General features: G+C 31.4%; 2 protein-coding genes across 4 annotated transcripts in view; one reads left to right on the plus strand and one right to left on the minus strand.

Moving 5' to 3' along the window:
• Nucleotides 1-4,580, plus strand: part of LOC143233063 (uncharacterized) — a 126,289-nt gene extending 121,709 nt beyond the window's left edge. The window contains exon 7 of the transcript XR_013017945.1: nt 1,502-4,580. The gene's annotated coding sequence lies outside the window, so the exon portion shown is untranslated. The remainder of the gene's footprint in view (nt 1-1,501) is intronic.
• A 5,060-nt stretch (nt 4,581-9,640) lies between these two features.
• LOC143233070 (rho guanine nucleotide exchange factor 11-like) overlaps nt 9,641-22,095 on the minus strand; it is a 115,135-nt gene continuing 102,680 nt past the window's right edge. For all 3 annotated transcript variants that reach the window (XM_076468951.1, XM_076468952.1, XM_076468953.1), the window contains 9 exons: nt 21,583-21,667; nt 20,469-20,606; nt 18,626-18,966; nt 16,983-17,092; nt 15,218-15,281; nt 14,877-14,954; nt 13,971-14,107; nt 12,882-13,110; nt 9,641-11,304 (listed from right to left, as the gene is read on the minus strand). In XM_076468951.1, coding sequence (XP_076325066.1) covers nt 10,577-11,304; nt 12,882-13,110; nt 13,971-14,107; nt 14,877-14,954; nt 15,218-15,281; nt 16,983-17,092; nt 18,626-18,966; nt 20,469-20,606; nt 21,583-21,667 — 1,910 coding nt within the window. In that variant the 3' untranslated portion in view covers nt 9,641-10,576. The remainder of the gene's footprint in view (nt 11,305-12,881; nt 13,111-13,970; nt 14,108-14,876; nt 14,955-15,217; nt 15,282-16,982; nt 17,093-18,625; nt 18,967-20,468; nt 20,607-21,582; nt 21,668-22,095) is intronic.

Raw genomic sequence — 22,095 nt, forward strand, 5'->3', positions numbered from 1 at the left:
TGACCGTGCTTTTTCTTGTCCACTCAAGTGTTGATGTAGAGACTTGTGACCGTGCTTTTTCTTGTCCACTCAAGTGTTGATGTAGAGACTTGTGACCGTGCTTTTTCTTGTCCACTCAAGTGTTGATGTAGAGACTTGTGACCGTGCTTTTCTTGTCCACTCAAGTGTTGATGTAGAGACTTGTGACCGTGCTTTTCTTGTCCACTCAAGTGTTGATGTAGAGACTTGTGACCGTGCTTTTCTTGTCCACTCAAGTGTTGATGTAGAGACTTGTGACCGTGCTTTTTCTTGTCCACTCAAGTGTTGATGTAGAGACTTGTGACCGTGCTTTTTCTTGTCCACTCAAGTGTTGATGTTGAGACTTGTGACCGTGCTTTTTCTTGTCCACTCAAGTGTTGATGTAGAGACTTGTGACCGTGCTTTTTCTTGTCCACTCAAGTGTTGATGTAGAGACTTGTGGCCGTGCTTTTTCTTGTTTTTCACAGGATAAATTTTAAAAAATCCGAGTATTTGCACAGATTTGTACAGAGAGTTTCTTGGCCGAATCGTATTACTTTTCGTATTGCTTTAGAATTGTAAATAGTGCTTTTAATTAGTGTGTTTATTGAGATTTGTGACTATCTGTTTTCCAGTAGATAATATGAATATTTACTGAAATAAATTTATATATAGTTTACACGAGAAAATATTGCTTTAAATTTAAATGTACAATAAGTCTATCTTTTTAAAGCAAACTTACATATTCACCTATTAATAAATAACTAGACATCCTAGAGAATACAAAGAACCGTCTCCAGGACGTCATATGTATATACACCCGATGTGTAAAGCACATGTATAACTTGGTACGGACCACAATAATATAAAACATTTATGCCCCAAACAAAATAAAGTATCCCGCAAAATAATCGTTATTTTCACGATATTGATTAGTTGGACGATAAGCGGGCTTTCAAAGTTAGCGAGAAATACCCAGTTCACTTACCATACTGTTGTCCACAGTGAATAGGGTGACAATGCAGCTATAATCACTATAGGAAACAATAGTGCCTGCATGATTCGAGCGCCCCAAACAAACCAAATGGTTGGACTCTTCTTGCTCTATTGAAAAATGTGGCAAACGACCAATCTTAGACGGCTGCCACTATTGTAGAACAGGCTCAAGCGTGTCCCTTAACCATAAAGAGTTGTCTTCAAAGCATGGACAACAATGACAAAGTACTACTTTCCTCACTCTTACAACATCGTATGTCGACAGTAGGGGACACCAGATACTATCAAACCTTCCTGTCTACTGGGACACTCTAAGTTCTGCCTATGAACCCGCATTCCCACAATTCTCAGATAATAGATGCACTAGGTTTGATTACTATATATTTTCATGAAATTTCTTTGAATCGTTTAAAAGCCGTGAAAACTTACAATAGTATTTTTGTAACGGTGTAAGTTCATTTAGAAAGTTAGACGATGATATGTTGTAGTATTCGTTATAATTCTCTAGCAAGGTATCCTACCTGTCGACGTCAATGATCAGTTTACCAAGAAGGCAGTATTTTCATGCAAGATGAGCATCTCACTCATTCCAAGGTCAGAGAATTACCACACGCCAGACATCGAATATGAGTCTTCTCGATCATAAGTGATCAATCCTTGGTCATTCCCGACAATATCCAACCAAACAAACTGGCTTCTAAGGATGCATTCGACCCAGTATTTTGCCAAGAACAATACGCAGTGCCACGAGTCCAGATCTCAGGGCAGATCGACTAACTTCTGATTATTATCAACTCGGGATCAAAACAACCTACTACGAAGATCAGAACAAAAACTTAACCCAGCCAAGAATATGGTTAATTTAATATGTCGCTCTTTCTTATAAAATATGATAATTAGGACTCATTTATTTACCAGTATGAGCGATATTGTTTTACATTTGTTTATTTGCTGTTTATTTCTAGTGTGTGTATCTATTTACTTATTGATAGACTCTACACGAGTTTGGGATTTTCTGACATCGTATTAAAATTATTAAAGCATTATTTACAGCACATAAATAAAGAATAACTACAAGTCTATGCACATAAATTAAGCACATTGAATCCTGTGGAATTAGATAATTACTACAAAATACCCCGCCACTTTAACAATCTTAAATACAGTTTCATGACAAGACTAAATGTTTTATATTTCGAATTTAAAATATTACCATTGGAAACTTAAAGTACAATAAAAAAATGTAATCAAACATTTGAAGTTATGAAAAAAATAAGACATTTATGATACTGAATCATTATTATGGTTAGATATTCAAGTATCTTATGGAATATCCTTATTTATTTAAATTTGTCTTATAGAATACTTTCGAAAAACGTTTTTGACTGATGTGTGGTATGAAACCTGTTGTACATATATAAGTATATTATTTTAAATCGATCTATGAAACTAGTCAGATGATTTGTATTGTATAGATTTACAGTTTGCATTTCCCGTAGATTTTAATAAGATTTAGTGGTTCCATGTGTATTCTGTTAAAGAATAACTCCTGTATAAACCCATAACAAAGGTCTGTGTTTTTTAGGTCAGCGTTTCTCAACCGGTGGGTCGCTGCCTACTGGTGGGCTGCAAAGTAATTTGAAGCTGGATCCCAAAATGATTGAGATTGGATGATGATATACCGAAGAATTTGAAAAGCAGCAAAAATATAATGCAAACTATATAATTCCTTGAAAAATGCTAAGAATAAATTAATGTTACGGACGTCAACCCAGCATGACAATCATGAAACAGCATTACTAAATATGTCATTCTTCTATAATCTCTGGCCCAGCAAGGCCAGATGGGGTTAAGGCGTTCGACTCGTAATCCGAGGGTCGCGGGTTCGAATCCCGGTGGCATCAAACATGCTCGCCCTTTCAGCCGTGGGGGCGTTATAATATGACGGTCAATCCCACTATTCTTTGGTAAAAGAGTAGCTCAAGAGTTGGCGGTGGGTGGTGATGACTAGTTACCTTCCCTCTAGTCTTACACTGCTAAATTAGGGACGGCTAGCGCAGATGGCCCTTGAATAGCTTTGCACGAAATTAAAAAACAAAACTATAATATCTTGCGGTGGGCATCGGGATATTTCTTGAAATTTAGGTGGGCCGTGTTACTAATAGGGTTGAGAAACGCTATTTTAGTCTGTCTTATCAACATCAGTATAAATGAACCTTCCTGTCTCGTTTTGTGGAATATTTCGAAGTGTAGTTTTATGCTTAGAAAATACTTTTAAGTTTCGTTGTTTCGATTGTTTGTGTATTCATTACAACAACACAAAGTATATGTACTGTTCAAATTATAAACTCTGGCAAATTCACATTTAAACACGTTATTGGCTTCAATTGGTGATAGTGGTAACATTACATTGAAAGTTTAGTGTTTTGCATAATTGTGTAACAATATTCAATTTTGAAATTTAACTGAAAATGTGAATTTTGTAATAACTTGAAAATACTTTCTATTATGTTTTCAAAAATACTTGAACAACTTTAAAATTGTATTCAACCAACCACCTTGGTTTTTATTTGTTCAATTCCTCATTATTGAAGTATTCAATTTGCTGCATTTTTATGGTAAAGTATGCAAGTTATTGCTGTGTTACAGATCAGGTTTTGTGTATTGTTAATATTAATAGAACAAGTCATATTTTGAAAGTTATGTAATATTTACAGTGAAGCCTTTTAGTAATATTTGATATAAAGAACATAGAAATTAAATCCATTTTTAAACTTGCGATTTGATTCGAAGATCACTGTAAAAAAAATTGGAGTAAGTAAGTAAACAGGAAATAGTTGGAAATCTATAATTCCAATGAAAAAGTTTGATTAATTTATGGTACAAAACAACTTTTGGCAGTTTGTAAACGTCATCACTATATTACTTTTTTATTGTATTTTAATCTACAGAAGAAAATTCACTATCTAAAACCCTTGTGAATCTGACTTCTTGAAAGTGTAAAATACTGGATTTAAAACACTATCAAATATTGTTCCTAGTAATAGAAGTTCATTAACTTGTATTTAATTGAATGAATGTGCAAAATTTACAATGAAAACAGATAAACGAAAAGCGAGATATTGAGCTATTAATAAATGCATAGTTCACTTCTGGGAATTTTACACGCGATACGTATCACTAATGTAATATATATATATTCGAGTCATTTCAGGACAGATAAGAAATATCTTGTCTCCAGCAATTTCTACGATTAAGATGCATAGACCATCGCTTTTGTTAAACTATTGAGAGTCTTAAGAAAAAACATCCAAGTTTATTACGAAATACATGTAAAATGGAAGGAAGTCAAAAACGTGACTTGATAGAGGAAAGCTACATGTAATACAAGTTCAGATGAGTTATTAAACTGGACTGAGCCTATTTTAGTATTTTTTGATGTACAATTAGATTCGGTTTCTTTTCTAAACAGTTTGGAAAGTTTTATGCGTTGGTTTGCATTTAACTCGTATTTTGTTCATTCACAATGTTTTCACCGTACTTGACGTAATTTTAAATAAATCAAAATTATTGTATTAAAATACATATATATGTGTGTACGTGTATTACTTCTGAACCTGTATCATTGTATGTTTTATTCTGATACGCACCCCGCTAGTACAGCGGTATATCTATGGATTTACAACGCTAAAATCAGGGGTTCGATTCCCCTCGCTGAGCTGAGCAGATTGCCCGGTGTTGTTGTTTTCCAATTAAGCACAAAGCTACACAAGGCTATCTGTGCTCTGCCCATCACGGGTATCGAAAGCCGGTTTTTAGCGTTGTAAGTCCGCAGACATACCGCTGAGCCACATGCACATTACTCTGATACAAGTAGTGGCGAAAGTACTTTAACATAATGTAACGGTGTTCATCCCCCATATATTTTATACAGATCAACACTACTAACTAATACGGGCCGAAATTTCAACATTTGAAAGCACACATTAGTATTAAGATTTAGGTCCCCCGCTAATGAAAAAGTCCGTTTAATTTGAAAATATTTTTGGTGTTAAAAATGAAATAAAAATAATACCTAAGTTTTCTTTGCCGTCCCAAAACAGGAAGAACTAGGGCGTGAAGCAAAGTTTTTGTTATTTTTTTTACAATAATATAACAGTGTTTAGAGATAACAATGAAAGTATTGATCCATCTCGGCTGTCCTATCCTTTAAACTAAACTAAAATATAAATAAATAAATCTTCATAAAACTGTCTCAACTAATATTGACTCATACCTTGTCAAAATTTAGATTTGTGTCCTCTAGTCCTACTATTCTCGCCGCTAAGTATGAAAAAGGTAACGTATTAACACTATCAGTTCCCTTTACAGTCTTAAATACTTTAATCAGTTCGTTTTAAAATGTATACCCAACGATACTAGTAAAAATCGTTATGATAAAACGAGAGTAAATGACTTTGATAAAATGAATTACCGGTACGTCATACTGGCTTATTTTAGCTCCAATGAACTGCTGCCGATTTCTGGAGAACGAACATGTTCCGAGTTCTACGCCGAGGTCTATAGTAAAAACAAAGAAAATAAAAATACAATATAGAAGCCAAAACGTCTTATTATTCTAGAAACCAGAAGCAATTCATTAAAGCCAAAATTCTACCAACTCCGAGTCTTTATGCAATGACATGTTTATATATATTCACGTAAGCAAATTACAAATAGACGTATGAATAATTTGTTGTTGTTACAAGCTAATAGTCATTTGTATATTATTAATAACTGTATTTTAAATCTTAATATTGGTGATTTGGGGTTACCGCAATTTCACATAAACTTTTATTTTCCTTCGTTTATTGTAAGCTTACATCTGCTGACATGTCTTAAGGTAAATCCATAATCCCAAGCTGACAGTTGCAAATAAGATTACTGAAGGAGTGAGAAAAAAAAAAGTACTATAGATTGTTTATAAATTAGATGTGTTATATAATCCTTGGTTCCATTTGAAGCTGTCTTAAGAGCTGAAATCACTGCACTCTCAATTAAATAAACTAAAAGACAAAAACATTGCTATTTCCAGTTTGATTCTCTTCCACCTGTGTCATATGACCTTTGTTAGACCTACACTTACGTATTACGTTGAAAGACCTAGTGGTCAGGGCGCTCGATTCGCAGTCTGTGAATCACGGGTTCGAATCCCTTCGTAGAAAATCCTCGCCTTTCAGCCTTGAAGGTTTTTTAATGTTAATAGTAATCACACTTTTCGTTAGTTAAATAGCAGCCCAATAGTTGACTGTGGGTGGTGGGGCTCTACCGTCTTGTATATCACTTCTACACTAGTTTAGCAGATACTGCTCTCTGGTAGATTTGAGCAAAATTCAACAAACATGTTAAATTAACATACAGTATAATTTGATGGTTATCCTAGGTTTATTAATACAATGTTTGATGTAGAAGACATTTTGAATGCGTGGTAATTTTAGTTTAAAAAATAACTAATGAATTACAGTATATTGATAATTGAGGATTCAGTGAAAATCGTCCAGTTCAACAAATATATTTAAAAAACAAAACATTACGAGTCAAGTAAGTTGAATCTTAAGGCAAACTGATGGGTAGTAATTATAGAAACATAAAACCAGACGTGAGTACACCAGTAGTAGCAGGGTAACATGCTGAATTAAAACTAGAGGGGCACTCAGAAGGATGCATATCTCGGACACACTGAGTTGATTATTTTCGGCTCTTAAAAAATACGAAAGTGTGTCCGTATCTGTCGTTATTAACGAACACGGACGATATTTGGCAAAATAATAACGAATAATGTTCTACATCACTCCACTAGTTTAACCAAATCCCATAATTTTTGACACAGTTACAGAATAAAAATATTGTGAAAAATTAGTTCCCGTGTTAATAGAGAGATAATAATTTCACTCTAAAAATTTGAAAACAGTGAATACATGCTAAATGAAGTTAAACAGCTTCGGTTCAGTTATTGTTAAGGGCAAAGCTACACGATAAGTTATCAATGCTCTGTCCATCGCAAGTATCGAAACCCGTATTGTAACGTAGCGAGTCTGTAGACTGAACCAACAGTGGTGGCAGGAGAAATCAATAAACAAGTTTACAAAATTGATATATTTTACTGTATATATACAATTTCAGTTTGTTTAAAATTAAAAGACATGAAAACACGGGTCAACATCTAAATATATAATGAACCAATATATCAAAAGATGTTTGCCCTTTCAACCTTAAAAGCGTTATTATATGACAGTCAATCACAACATCTATCGATATAAGCGTAGTCCAGGACAGCGGTGAGTGCTACCAGCCGTTTACCTACACGCTGGTCTGAGTTTCAAACATGTGATAACAGCAGACATTATCAAAATGCCACAAGTAAAAAGAAACCAACCAAACCAGTAATAATTAAATTTAAAAAATATCCAATAATACACCTGCAGGGATTGTCTCTTTGCGTTTGTTAATACATACATATCTTGGAATCTTATGAGACATAACGTTATGGTGTTCATAAAGTTAGTATTTTCATACTGAGAAATAAAATTAAAAGCACATATCTATGCATGAAGTTTTCACTATACTCTTTTAATATTCATGATGAATGACGTTGCTTCCAATACTTCCACGTCGTTACCGAGTGTTTGTCAACCATCTAATAATTCAACCGCTTTAAAAATAAAGGGAAATTGATGTTTCAGTTCATAGGAATACGCTTGGGGTATTTATTAAACAGCTTTTAGCTCTTCAGAACATGCATCAAACTTCAACTCCTGTCAAACCGATCAAGATATGAACATGAAGTAACGTTTTAGATTCTTATACGTGCCATAATCAAACATGTGCTGCTCAACCGTTGAACGGTACCCCAGCGGAAACAAAAAGAAAAGAAAGCGATATCCTCTACGATACCTCTAGCTCTTTCACAATATTTCATCCTACACAAGCGCTTTAAAATAAAAAAAACTTCTAACTAGCGTTAGTATGTCATATCAAAAAAAAAATTAGGGACTAATAAGGAAACACACAAGGACAATTAAAATATTCAACACTATCTCTTCGAATGTGTTACAAACTTATGCCAAGTAACTACCAGTAATACAGAACTACTTGAAACAGTATTCAGCTGACCGGTAACCATCGACAATCGAGTATTTTGTTTTCGAAAACACCAAGAACAATTGGTTTAGTGTACAGTTACATTAGGGATTAGTCATGTGCTTTGTCCTTCACGCGCAATTCAAGCCCCAGGTTTGAGCGTTGTAGGTCCCCAAACTTTTCACTAATCAAAAAACCAAGAAAAAGTATCAATAATATTGAACTAGTCATCAATAACTGAAGTAGTGTAATATTCTCTGGTGAAAGTTTTCCATGAACGAGTTCTTTAAGTCTTTATAACACTAAAATCTGGCACTCCATCCCTGAAGTTGGCAACATTGACGATATCCCTAATTATGCTTTAAAATAACAGTTTAAACAATCTCTAGCCTTCAAATAATCCGTTTATTATACTGTTCTTTGTTGTTGGAATTCACATACTACATCAATGTTAAGTTTGTAGTAATTACATTGTTTTTCTATGTAAAATATACAGGCTGCCCAAGCGGTAATTAAGGATTAATTGCAATATTGATCGTATTTTTCTATGTGTTGTTAGTCCTTAATTAAGGGATAAAAATAAAGTCTTGCAACGATATGAAGAAAGAGACAAAAATAAATTAACAAACAGTGTTTCGAAAGGCGACGACGTTCAGATCCCTTTGGAAATTCGAAGGTTTAAATAAGTGTAACTTTAGAATTTAAAAACAGAATAATTAATAAAAGGTTTTAATTATTTTCCACTGTATGAATATGCTTGTCTACTACAAATATAAAGAAATGGTGATGCACTAGAATATAATTATTGTATGAAAAATATATAACGCTAGTGTATAACGAACGAATCAATACATCAAGGTAAAAAGGTAGTCAAACATGGATTCTTCATACAATAATTTTTTTTTAATTTCCTGATACTGTCGATTTCATTGGAGTTATTCCATTTTTAATTGCACTAATATGAATTTGGTAAGGTAAGGCTTTAAAATTTAGTTTTGGTCAGTTGTTCAAAAGTGAACACGACATAAAACTTAATGTTTCCTACACTTACACTTTGTTCACGAACCATTGTTGATTCGAGAACCAAGATTAATTTATTTACTTCTACACACGTGGCGTGTTGTATGTAACCCATATGTTAAGTGGCAGTTTGAGTCACTGACAGTGTGTCACGATAAGACATGTATTTTTCTTCTTTTATTATTAATCTAGGATGTGCGGCTCATAGAACGCTTCTGAGATGTTGTTTGTACTTAAAAAGAAAAAAAAAAAAAAAACAACTTAGCTCATAGTTCCTTCATCTCCTGACCGATTCGAGATCTAATTGCAGTTTTGGGCTCGCAGATCAAACTCTTTCGATTGTTGTATTTAACCACATTCAAGATCTCGAAGATTAGTTTACTCTAATCCTGCCTAAAAGAATTTAAGATGCCATGGCTATTGAGAATTTTCTCTTGTTTATTTATGAACATAATACCTTAGAGAAAGCTTCGGGTTTAAAAAAGGAAACAAAAACCAAACCAAGTTATTAACAAAATGAATTTTACATTTATTGAAACATTTTAAATTAAGTGCATAATGATTTCGTTTTCAAAAAATTTTTGTATTAATATATATTTATATATATATATATATATATATATACATAAAAGCATCGACTCTTCTTCCGCGAACTGCTAGTTATCAACGAACATCTTAATATACATCAATGGGTAGGCTTTACTTTGAAATGGCCTCTTGGACACGTTTCACTGATCAAAATAGTAAATTTAATATGTACAGTACATTATTTCTCGGAGCATGCTACCACAAAAACATACAATATATATATTATCATTGGTCTCAAACAGTCGGGAAGAAACCAGTCTCGACACGTTTCTTCTGTATGACAACCTCTCAGATGCACTTCCGTATCTGACCAAATGCATCATAGCTTCAACGTCAAAGTCTCAAAATCTCATTAATAATGAATTTGTATTTTTTTCCTGTATTAAAAAATGTTTGCTATACAAAGTAACAAAAGAACAACATTGGATGTACTATCAAATTTAAAACACAGGTTAATTTGGCATTTAGAAGGCAATATTCAGAATCATAAAAAAAGACCATTTACATAGCGTTTATAACTCCCCTTTCCCACTGAAATCCACAGAAGACACACTAATCCCTTTCCACCATATACTGTTCTCTTATTAATACATAAATGGATTTCACTCAGTCTTTTGCCATTTCATCCAAACCACAGTTGGCATTTGATTTGGCAGTAACATGGTTATCAAAGGACCTGTTTTCTGTGGTACAAGATATCAAGCCTGTTTGTGTCAAATTTCCTTCCTTATCATAGCATTTATTATCACCTGCTTTGTTCTGATTTTCTTGGTTTATTATGTTATCTTCCTGATCTACATCTGTAATTTGATGCTCAGGATTGCTACTTTCAATTTCTTCATCTCCAGACAGGGCATCAACAAACTGTTCTGTAGGGGGTACTAAACCCATTAGTTTCATTGTCTTGTTCCTCCAGATATTGCTGCATCTTGTCTCCATCTTCCTCATCCTCTGTGAGCTCTCCCATATCTTCTTGAATATTGGAGTTGTCTCTTTTCACTTCATTACCCTTTTCAGAATTTAATATTTGCAGGTGTTCTACAGTCTCAGATTTGGTTTCTTCATCACACAATCTTTGTTCTTTGTTATCTTCCTCTTCCTCCAAATTGTATGGTTCCATTTCTTTTACACTGCTCAAATCTTCCTCAGTTACTGCTTTACTACCAATCTCCGACTCGTATTCCGTATTACATTCTTCACCATACAAAGCTTGTTTATCACAATCTTCACTCAATTCTTCTCTGGGCTGTATTTTATCTTTATTCAATTTTAAGAATCCTTTCTCAGAGATTTCTGCTAGTTTCTCCTCAGGATGCACAAATTCTTCAAAGGGTTCAACATGTTCTACATCTTTTTCTGTATAATTTTTAACAGAAAATTCCAGTTTGGCTTTTCCTTCAGTCCCAAGATATTCTTGTTTTCCTTTCTTTTCATACAAAAGGTGTTCAGTTTCTTTGTATCCCTCATCTTCAACTTGCCCAATTTCACCAATGTCTTCACCTTCAAGATCACAGTCTTGATGTTCTTCTTCTGAGTTATTTTCCTCATCTCCAGACTCCTTGAGGTTTTCATCTGTTACTGTGGCTATGAAGTAAAATTATACTTTGAAACCCTTGACTCATTCTGATTTATAATATAAAGAAGAATCAATATACAATAAGAAACAGTGGCTGACATATGCTGTGTAAGTATCATTCTATGAAATGTGAATGTTATCCAACTTATTTTATCAGAATTAACACTACATGAGGTGTTTTTCTTCATGAGGGTGTTATAGTTTTGCACTGACCTGGTTGGTTAACGATTTGAAATAAAACAGGAATATTTTAAAGACAAATTGTTTCATGTACACAGAATTCCTATTATTTTATTATTATATTTTACATTGTAAATTGTCTTTAGGAAGGCTGAAAACCAAATATCATATTTTGTTGTTTCAATTTGTAGAATCATAAAGCTGTAGCTGTTTAATTTTTACTAAATTTGTGATGTTCACTTTTCCAGTTTTTCTCTTTGTGTATCTGTGTGTGAGTGAGGGATGGGGATAGCTGTATAGTACGTCAGCTACTCAGGCCTACAAGTACCTATTATGTTAAACACAATTTTAACATTAAAAGAAAAAAAACAATGAATAACATATTACATAAACACATTTCAATCGTAAGTTAAACCAATACTACCGACAGTTCTCAAAAGGTGTATACACCATAAAAGTGTAACAAACACCAAAATCCCCATAGAAAGACTGAATTTAACAAAAATTCACAATAGATTATAACTTATGCAAACAGCCACTAGATCTTGTACTGTAATGAAAATGACCCATATAAATCAAGTTTTGTTTCACATGGATAAACAAACAAAAAACTGATTATTGAAACTAAAATGTAACCTTTTCTTTTTAAGTTGCCCCAAATAAGGTGCTGTCAAGTAAACACATTCATATATTAGTAGAACCTAAAACTAATAATACATCAAAGTTATTTTTTACTATTTGGATTAAGACAACACTACTTCTATCTTACCTTGATTTTAAAGCACTGTATTTACAAGATACAGAAATAAAATTAATTACCTCGTACAATTGCCCGCATTTTACATAAGGTCTTTCAGTTAAGTGACTTAGACTAAAACTGGACAACAATTCTAACTCAAAAACAGCTATATTTACATTTTGAAACAAAGACAGTTAACTGGAAACAGCTGAAGTCAAGCAGAGGCAGGGTTAGCCCACAATTAACCATTAATAATGCAATTCTTTCACACAGGTTTTAATTCTTAAAATAGGAATGAAAGCAATATCAGGTTAAACCTGATTGCATATTACAACAAGATGAACTATATACAGGAAACGGTTTTTCTCAGCTTGTGTAGTGTTGCTGAATGTAGTTAAGTCATTAGTTGTGATTTTTCTTCTTTACTTTTATAAATACAGTTGTAAAGCTTAATAACTATGAAAGAGAAGGGGTTAAAAATCATAACCCTAACAGAATGTTAAAATTAAAAAAAAATACAGTAACCAACATGTATTTGTATACTTCAGAAGTTTACAAATGCAAGATTTTTTATTTCTTTAATTCTGGCTTTCCCCCCCTCACTGTACACGTAAACACACATTTACATAACTATATCATTAAGTAAAATCAAAATAATCACAAAACCTGTTGTTTCTTCACTTTCATCTACAAAGTCTATTGGTCCTTCAGATACTGATGAAGCTACAGAGATGTAGCTATTTGGTCGAGATTGAATGTCATTCAAGTTGCTAGGAGAAGGGCACAATCTGTGACAAAGGCGATGACTTTCATGAAGAAAATGAAGCTGCTCTCTTGAAGTATGAAGTTCGTCATGCATTCGCAGTCTTTCTTCTTCCCTCTCTGAGACATACGACTATATGATAGGAAGAGATATAAGAGTTAAATGAACTTCAGTATATTAGTTAAACAAAGATAGATTTATCAGAAAATTAGAAAGTAAAATATGACTTACAATATACAAGTACAAGTACACAAATTCAAAAAAAGAAACAAAAAGCAGAAAATTATAATGTTTTTTTTGAAACTGTAACTGTTTAAGACTTTTCTTGTTCTTTATATTATTGTGTTCACTTTCTCAATTAACAATTTTTGACCAGCTTGTGGTTTCAATTTTACTTCTGGACAAACCTGATCAATACTTTGGGTCCTTAAAATCTATTTTGTGACAGTTTTTTTTGTTTTTTTTACTGGCTATACAACTATATACAAAAAAAATTAATAAATTGTCTTTTTTATTTATTTTTACAGTGCTTATTTTTTCAAAGGAAACTAAAGAGAATTTAATTATATCTGTTGTTTTTTAAGTTAAAACATTCATTTATTAAATGATACTTAGTCAAATAATAAATATAATTCAATAGAACAAATTCAGATTCTTTTTGGAAAATGATGAATTCATCTTTTGAAATAGCAGCAGTTGTTATAACGAATGATTTCCATTTCCCTTGTTTGTTGAAAAAGTAACACATTAAATAAAATCAAATTTCTCTTCAAATATTATTTGAAGATTGTTTTAATCAGGTATAAAACATTGTAGTCAGTCATAAAACAGATATCTGGTTATAGGTTAAATACATCCACAACTTCTTAAACACACAAGAATGTTTTAAAAAAACGTCTCTACAAACAATACCCATCTTTCTATGCTTTTACAACCATTGTTAAATTGGATGATTTTATGATTAGATAAATTCTATAAAATATACAACTTACCAAGAGTTGAGTCAAATGTCTATTTATAGTGCTAGATATATTGATTAATTTTGGCAAAGGTAAACTAAGTAACAGGCCTGTCTTCCTTGCAACAACTGAAGTTTCTGCATGAGTGTTATTGCTTTCTTCCCCCACAACTGTAAGCAGCAGAATTATTAAATCATGAAATAAGTAATAAACAAGCTATAATATTAAGAGAACATTTAATATTTCCTTACCAATAAGGTTTGAGAACCATGTCAAGCCTTATAAGTGATCTTCATCTGAATGGACTATCAGATTGTGCAAACAGGTAAATACAACATTTAAGTTGGATTATACAATTTGTTTTCTCCTTTTTAATTATGTTCACAATGTAACTGTACAAAATGTTTAAGCCAGCCTGTTTTATGTAAAAAGAACTGTAATAATGAAAACAAATACAAGTTATAAATCAACTTTATTTTGGAAACAAAAACAGTTTTATACCAGCATTTTGTAATTCAATAACAAAAACACCCAAACATACATTTTCAAATATATAAGAAAATGATAATCTCAAAGACTCAACAAATGTTATTTTATTGTAAGAGTGGCCTTTGTTGTTTTTGCTCAACCATACTAGCAATCTAGTACATTTGCTGCTTTATTTCATTACAGAGAATCTCATGCTACATTTATCAAATAGCGATCAATCAGAAAACACGCGACTCAAATGAAAATAGCTGTTTTTGACAGGAAAAGGATATGTGAAAAACCGTTTCACAATTAAAGACTTGTATTTCTTAAACTAAAGAAAATACTATATAGTCATATCTTCACAAAATTTCTTTGCTTAACTATTAATGCTGAAATATTCTGACATTAACAAGAGATTCTATTTCATTACAAACTTCTATCAAGTTATTTTTCAAAGCTAGTACTCACCTTCTCCACTGCAGGCATTAAACATGTCATCTTCAGACACTCTTAGGCCTTCATTTAATACTGAAGTAAGTTGATTAGCTGAAATATAGTTACATGCATTACACCTGTAACAACAAATTACTTATCACAGTTTTAACACTGAATTTTATGAGATATTATTACATCAGCATTAAAGACTCCAGTGCTACTGTAAATGACAACAGAAACAAAAGTACAGAATAATTTTCTTATCAAAACTACTTCAAAAACAAATACTTCCAAAAATCATGGTATGTTTGAAGTTAGTACCAAAATTAGTATCTAACAAGTTAATATTTTTCAGATGCTTAACATAAAGTTACCTTGGTAAATGGATGCTAGAACTAGTTCTTTCAAATCTTTTTGACCCTCAAGTTCACTTGCCATCTGGAATACACATTAAAATATATATATATATATATATATATATATATTATACACACATACACATGTGCGTGCATGTAAAAATGAAAACAAATATATCACTTGGATAAAATATTTACACAAGTCTTTGATGCTACCAAGACATGTAAACATCTCTTAGTTGTCAAGTGCATACTTGCATATCAAATTTATGTACAAATAATAGTTCTACCTTTAATAATTGTAATACAAAAATACTTTTACCTTATGACTGTCATTTTGTAACATTTATGTTGTGAAGTTCACACATACATAAAAAAAAAAAATCATTTAAACTTTCATTTTTCTGCATTCTTTAAAGTTCCATGATTCTTTTTCCTTTGAAACACACACACAGGCATAACAAAAATAGCCTAACACTAAATAGCGTAAACAGTATACAAGTAAGAAAATCAGCACTACATAACAATGATGGAGCTATAATTTTTAAAGAGAAAAGTAAAATTAAAATTGCTAGTTGAAGTATCCGCACATTGGACAAAAGTTATTTAAATTCACAATTGATGAAAAGGTTATCTTAAGAAATGAAAAGTTGTTTCCTTTATATATAATTTTTAAAAAACCCAAAATGCCCATACACACAGTAAAACACAAAAAGTGAAACTAAGTTTGCATGCAACTCCTCAAGGACCCAACAAACCTTCATGCCAAATTTGGTGAAAATCCATCAACAGAGGAGAAATAGTGTTTAAAAAACCTACAAAAAACACTCATAAAAACCTCAAACTACAAAACCGAAAATTTTTGTGCATTCCCCATCCATGGACCTAATGAACCTCCATACCAGTTTTGGTGAAAATCCATCCACACCCTGAAGTATTTGCGTGGTCATACAACAGACAGTGTTATTATATTTATATAGATGGCGCCAGTACATTAGATCTGCATGTGAGTTATTCATGACATCATATCTGCACCCTTAGAATGGAGAAAAATAAGGTTTTCCAAAGGCAAAATGAGAAAAATCATGACCACTATTGCAAATCTACATGCACAGAGGATAAAACATTTCACAAAGTTATGGGTTATACATCACGTAATAAAGCTTTTCCAGCATCATATAAGCAAGAATCCCATTACAGTATGCTACTTTTGTAATTTGGTAGCAAAGGATAAGAGTTTTAATTCTTTCACTTTATTTTTTTTACGAGTGAGGATTTGTTATGAACTTACTCAAACACTGTTGTTTTTTGTTTATACACTTACATAGAGACAAAGACAAATGTTAAAGATTTCAAAATACATCAAAAGAGCATATTCAAAATAAACTACCACCAAATATTGCACATATTCTCCATAAAATTTTTGAATCCAGATTAATGTAGCATAAACCCCAGCAAAAACATTATAAAATCAAAATTTAAGAAAATAATTCAGTTTAATGTTTCATTCTCAGTAAAACATTGTAAATCTCATATTAGTAACAGATTAAATAAATTTCAGAAAAAGACATTCACAATTGTGAATATCACAGGTACATAAAATACATTAAACTTTCACAGTAACATTAAAGTAATTAATAGTGATTTAGACAAGAGTGCTGATTCATTGGTTAGTATAACTTTTTGGAGTCTAGAACAACCATGTTATTTAACATTTGCATAACAAATCCAAAAAAAAGATTTTATATTTGTAAAAGAAAAAAATTATAGAATTCTATCATACCTCAGCAACATACTGAAATTCTTTCCTTGGAATCTGAAAAATCTGGGAAATGAGTTCTTGCTTTTCTGCCAAAGCTTCTGCAATTTGTTGATCTTTGCGACGTAACATTTCTAAATTAAACAAAATTAGTTAAACTGTTGAAATTAATTTAGTTCAAATTATGTTCACGATTTTTACTAAGCTGTTAGAGGTATATGCTGGTATCTTGAAAATGTTTTTAACATTTTGTAAAAATTTTTAAAAACACTAATTGCTACCGAATTTATCAATTTGGCAAAACATACGAATATATTATTACAAGATCAGACCAACTTTATGAACTAATAACAAGACAATCCTGACCACTACTGATAGTACAGCAAGATGGACATGAAACTTATGCACAAACATATATATATATTTTTTATAAATTAGTTTACTCTAGCAGCACAACATTATTGTACAAGATACAAGTAATACACTCAAGTATTGGACAAATAATATGGTGAAAAGTTAGTATTCAAAAGTACACTTATATTGGAAAAGATTAAATTTCAAAAAGAGGACTTTAAAACTTTTTGGTACAAGTTTTGTGATGCAAGTTTGTTTTTTGTTGTTTTTCTTCAATATCCTAAAAACATGACCATGATTAAGTTAATAAAGCCTACAAGAAGTAAAATAACCTGTACCTCCAATTTTATCACTATTCTGTTAAAGCTAATAGAGCTTCCAATTTTAGTAGAAAAATTTACTTTAGTCAATGTAACATTTACTTTCAAAGACACCAGCCAGTTGGTATACATTTTTTTTTATGTCAGCTGATTTTATAACAGAATTTTCTCTCATTCCAAACTGCTCTTCCTACATGGCAGTACTGCCTTTCACTTTGCCTTCATCAACCAGTTTTTAAATCTATACTATATTCTTTATGTTAATATTAGGCTGAAATCCAAGTTGAATCTTTCCATGCAAATGATGGAAAAAAAAAACGAATTTACAAAACTTAGTGGCAAGACTGTCCTTCTAATACTAGTGCTGCCAGCAAGATGAATAACAAAGTACATAAGGTTTGTACATTAACAATAACCCCTTCCTTTATACTGCATATTTTAATACTTCCATAGCTTTTAAAACCACCTACTAGTACATACATCATTCTAGTCAAGTCTGGGTAAAATCAATTTCATTTGGAAATTTTTCCAATTCATTTATTAATATTTAAATAATTTATAATGCTCAAAATAAACTATTTTAAAATATGACAAAAACAAATTATTTTTAATGCCAATTATGAAGTTAATCAGCGAGATCTATTAGTAATAAAAATACACAATGTTAATGTTTAAACATGAAAACAGTACCCGAATTCTAAATAAGATAAACACACACAGTTTTCATTATGAAAACTCAACTGGATTTACTCTGATAAAAAAAAAAAAAAAAAAAAACAGTGAAGATTGCCCAACTACACGTCTTTACTTTGCCTACAGTGTCTTATCAATTGGAAATGTCGTCTAGAAATATATCTGCCAAGAAAAAAAAAATTAACTGTATGTTCATTGTTTGTACATGATTTTGTTGTTTTTAAATATAAATGAACTGGGGAAACATCATGCACACAGTAAAATGATTTATGAAATAAATGATCTACAAGGTAACTGTACCTATTGGAGTAAGTACAGGTTCTGCAACTTGAAGAACCACACTTTCGCTGACTTTAATCTCTGATGGTTCTATCAGCTGGGGTTTGACTGGAACATGAAAAAATTTTACTCTTTCAAGATTCTGTTGTTCTTGGCTATCTTCAACTGAGCTACAAGGTGAAGGAGCTTTCTGTGGTGTGACTGATGAAGTACCCTTCTGTGGATGATTTTCTGTTGGTGGGAGTTTGGGACTAGATATTTCAGTGTTAGGAACACTATGTGAGCTGCTATCACTTGTTTCTCCTGTGGATTCCACATCATTGCTTACTTCAGAATGTGAAGATTCTAATGATACAGGCATCCTAGGTTTATGACAAAGTTAATTTCTTATTAATTCTCTCAACATTGGCTCGGGCAATTTAACCAACCATGTGATCTCTTTGTAATCATTTAATATCATTATAGATTTAATACTTCTAATTTTCAAAATAGTTGGCAATCTTTCAGTTAATGTGTCTTTCATGTACAAAAAATAATTCTGAATGAAGTACTTTCAATAAATTAAAATAATGATTTCAATATATAGTCCATCAATATATAGGGTATTTGTTTTGAACAGTCCATGTGCAAAGTGATTTTCATGTTTAAATTAAAATAGTTTTTCATGTCAAAAATATCAAGTTTCACTTGTTTAATCTCTAAAACCTCCTAAATACATTTCAAATGTTTATTTTAGTAAAACTTTACATTTTATCTGTTATTTTCTCTACCCTAACTATATATAAAGTTAGTCAATATGACTGACCTCTTAACCCCTGCCAAATTGAAATAAGCCCCCAACTACTACCTGCACCATTATAAGTTGCATATCACTCTGGAAATGTGCAGTTCACATTAAACTACTGAATTGCATTACCAATGAGTTACTACAAGCTGTTTGCATGTGTAGCTTATAAAATTATTATTATTTATTTTACCTGATCTAAACTTAATGTAAAGAGAGAGTTCCTTAATTCTATACTTTACTTTTATAATAATAAATAAAGAATAACCATGGAAAACAAGATATAAAGCACTTAGCAAATCATCTTTTCTCTTGCTGTCAACTGTCAATGAAACTAAACACTCCCTTTAACACACACCACACCAATGGTAGTAATGCACTAAATTTTTATTTAATTCAATAATGCACCAAAGAAAATAGACTAACAACATGCAAAAAGTAGCCAATTTCCCCTTATAATTTTTCAGGTTTTCTAACTATGTGACAAGAGTTGGTACAAAATCATCCAAGCTGGTTTTTAACTTTCTCACAGGAATAAACAGCATATTAAGTAAAATTGATGATTATTGATTCAGAAAACGTTATCCAATACTTTATTTGATAAATGTTATACTAATTGGTATAACACAAATAAAATAAGCTTAGTAAAACTTTAAATATAAGACACTGAAATCTTTTGTCATGTACAGTAAAGGATACCCATTGCAATAGGGTTAAGTGAAATATGCATTGTACACAGGAATATTTCATTTCTTAAAGGTTTTCATGCTACTTAAAAAGCATTATATATTTAATCTTCAAAAACAAGACTCACTTACATTAACTATTTTAATCAAAGTACAGCAGTGATTATGTTTTTCTGCTAAAAGAAGAATCAATCAATAAAGTATCCTTAAAAATTAAATCTAAATAAATCAGTTTGATTAATATTTAGTAAATAATTTTACCTTAAACCTCAACTACTCTTTCTCTTTATAAAAAAAAGAGAAGTTTTCTTTAATAACTGTTATAATGAAAGTTTAAAGTTTGGTGTTCATATGGTTCTAAAAATAATATCAAACTGCTAATTTTAAAGCTTACACTTTGTTTTTTGCCAGAGAATCTTCTGAAATATCTTCTGTTCTTTCAGACAACAATGTGGAGGAATCCTGGGCTTTGGCTGATTGGCCATGTCTCGGTTTGTGAGCTTCAGAGGCTTCTGTGATATACTTTAACCACCTATTAAAAATAAATTTTATTAACAGTGAAGTAAAAGAAGGACTACATAAAGCTTTATCTAAGTAAATTCTACAGTATTTTATTAACACAACCTGATTTAACAAGCAAAATACACATTTCATTGTACAAGTCCCTGGTTACACCATAATTTGAAGCATTATGTTCAATCTTGGGGTCATTACCTTAGGAAAGACATTCAACTGTAGGAAAGAGTTTAGAGGAGGGTCACCAAAATGGTACTTGGGATGGAGGGGTTGTTATATGAGGAGAGATTAAGATCCTTAAAGTTATTTTTGTTGAAAAACAAAAAAAATTAGAGGGGATTTGATCAAAGTGTTTAGGATTGTAAAAGGAACTGATAATTGATGCATCAACATTTTTCATATTTGACAGCCACAGTTACAGAACCAAGGGACAATTTTATATTTAGACAATGTAGAAACTGTGCATGTATGATGAATGTTAACACTTGCTTAAAGTTCACAAAATAATTTTTTTTTATGGTACATCTAAATAATCACTAAAACCTTTAGAAATCGGACTGTACATTCTATAGTTATATTACCTGGTATTCTAGATACAAAAATTACTTCAAACTAAATGAAAAATGTTTAATTTTAATATAACATTTCAAAAGTCATAACAAACATAAAATAACCTTAAATACTGAATAGTGGCCAGTGAAACTATATGAATTTACATTAACAACTACATGTTTTGTTTTTTGTTTGTAAAGGTGAAGATAACCACACTTATTGTAGACAACATTATTCTGTACATCAACCATTTATCAGAACTTTAAAATTTTTTAATAGTTTCCTTTCAAGGGGAAATCATCTATCAGCTACATATTTGTTGGTTAATAATAAGTCTATAACAGACATCAAGTAAAAACATGTTATAACAAAAGTAACTTATGTTTAAATATATTCTTTACTTACACTGCACATGCCAAAAAATAAAGATCAGTTCTTACATTTTTCTTTCTGAAGCTGATGTGGCCACAAACTCATAGATGGCATGTTGTTCAGATGTAGAAACAAGAAAAAATCCTTTGCTATCTATAATTTGACAAGTTATTATAACTAGTTCATATATCAAATATTACCATGCAATTTACAAGTACCATTTCTTGAAATACCTTTATTAATACAAACAGAATTAAAGATACTTTGGTATATACTCTAAATACAAAAATAATTTTAGTATGTTATAATAGCTATAAACAGGAATTATACAGTAATACAAAATGCTACTTCAATGAAATTGTTTTACAGGAGATAATATACAAGAGTACAGTATGCTATATTTATTAATATAAAATACTAAATGAAATATAACCTGTAGGATTTACAGTAATATTATTTGTGAGAGTAAAATTCCTTTTGTTTTAAATCCTTACAAAAACACACTATCAATAACTTTACATAAGGTCAAGTACCAATTATTAGATAGGAACGTAGGTTGAATGTTACAATTTTGGAAAAAC

This window comes from Tachypleus tridentatus, chromosome 12 (genome assembly GCF_004210375.1).
Source record: "Tachypleus tridentatus isolate NWPU-2018 chromosome 12, ASM421037v1, whole genome shotgun sequence".
In the NCBI taxonomy this organism is placed as follows: Eukaryota; Metazoa; Arthropoda; class Merostomata; order Xiphosura; family Limulidae; genus Tachypleus; species Tachypleus tridentatus.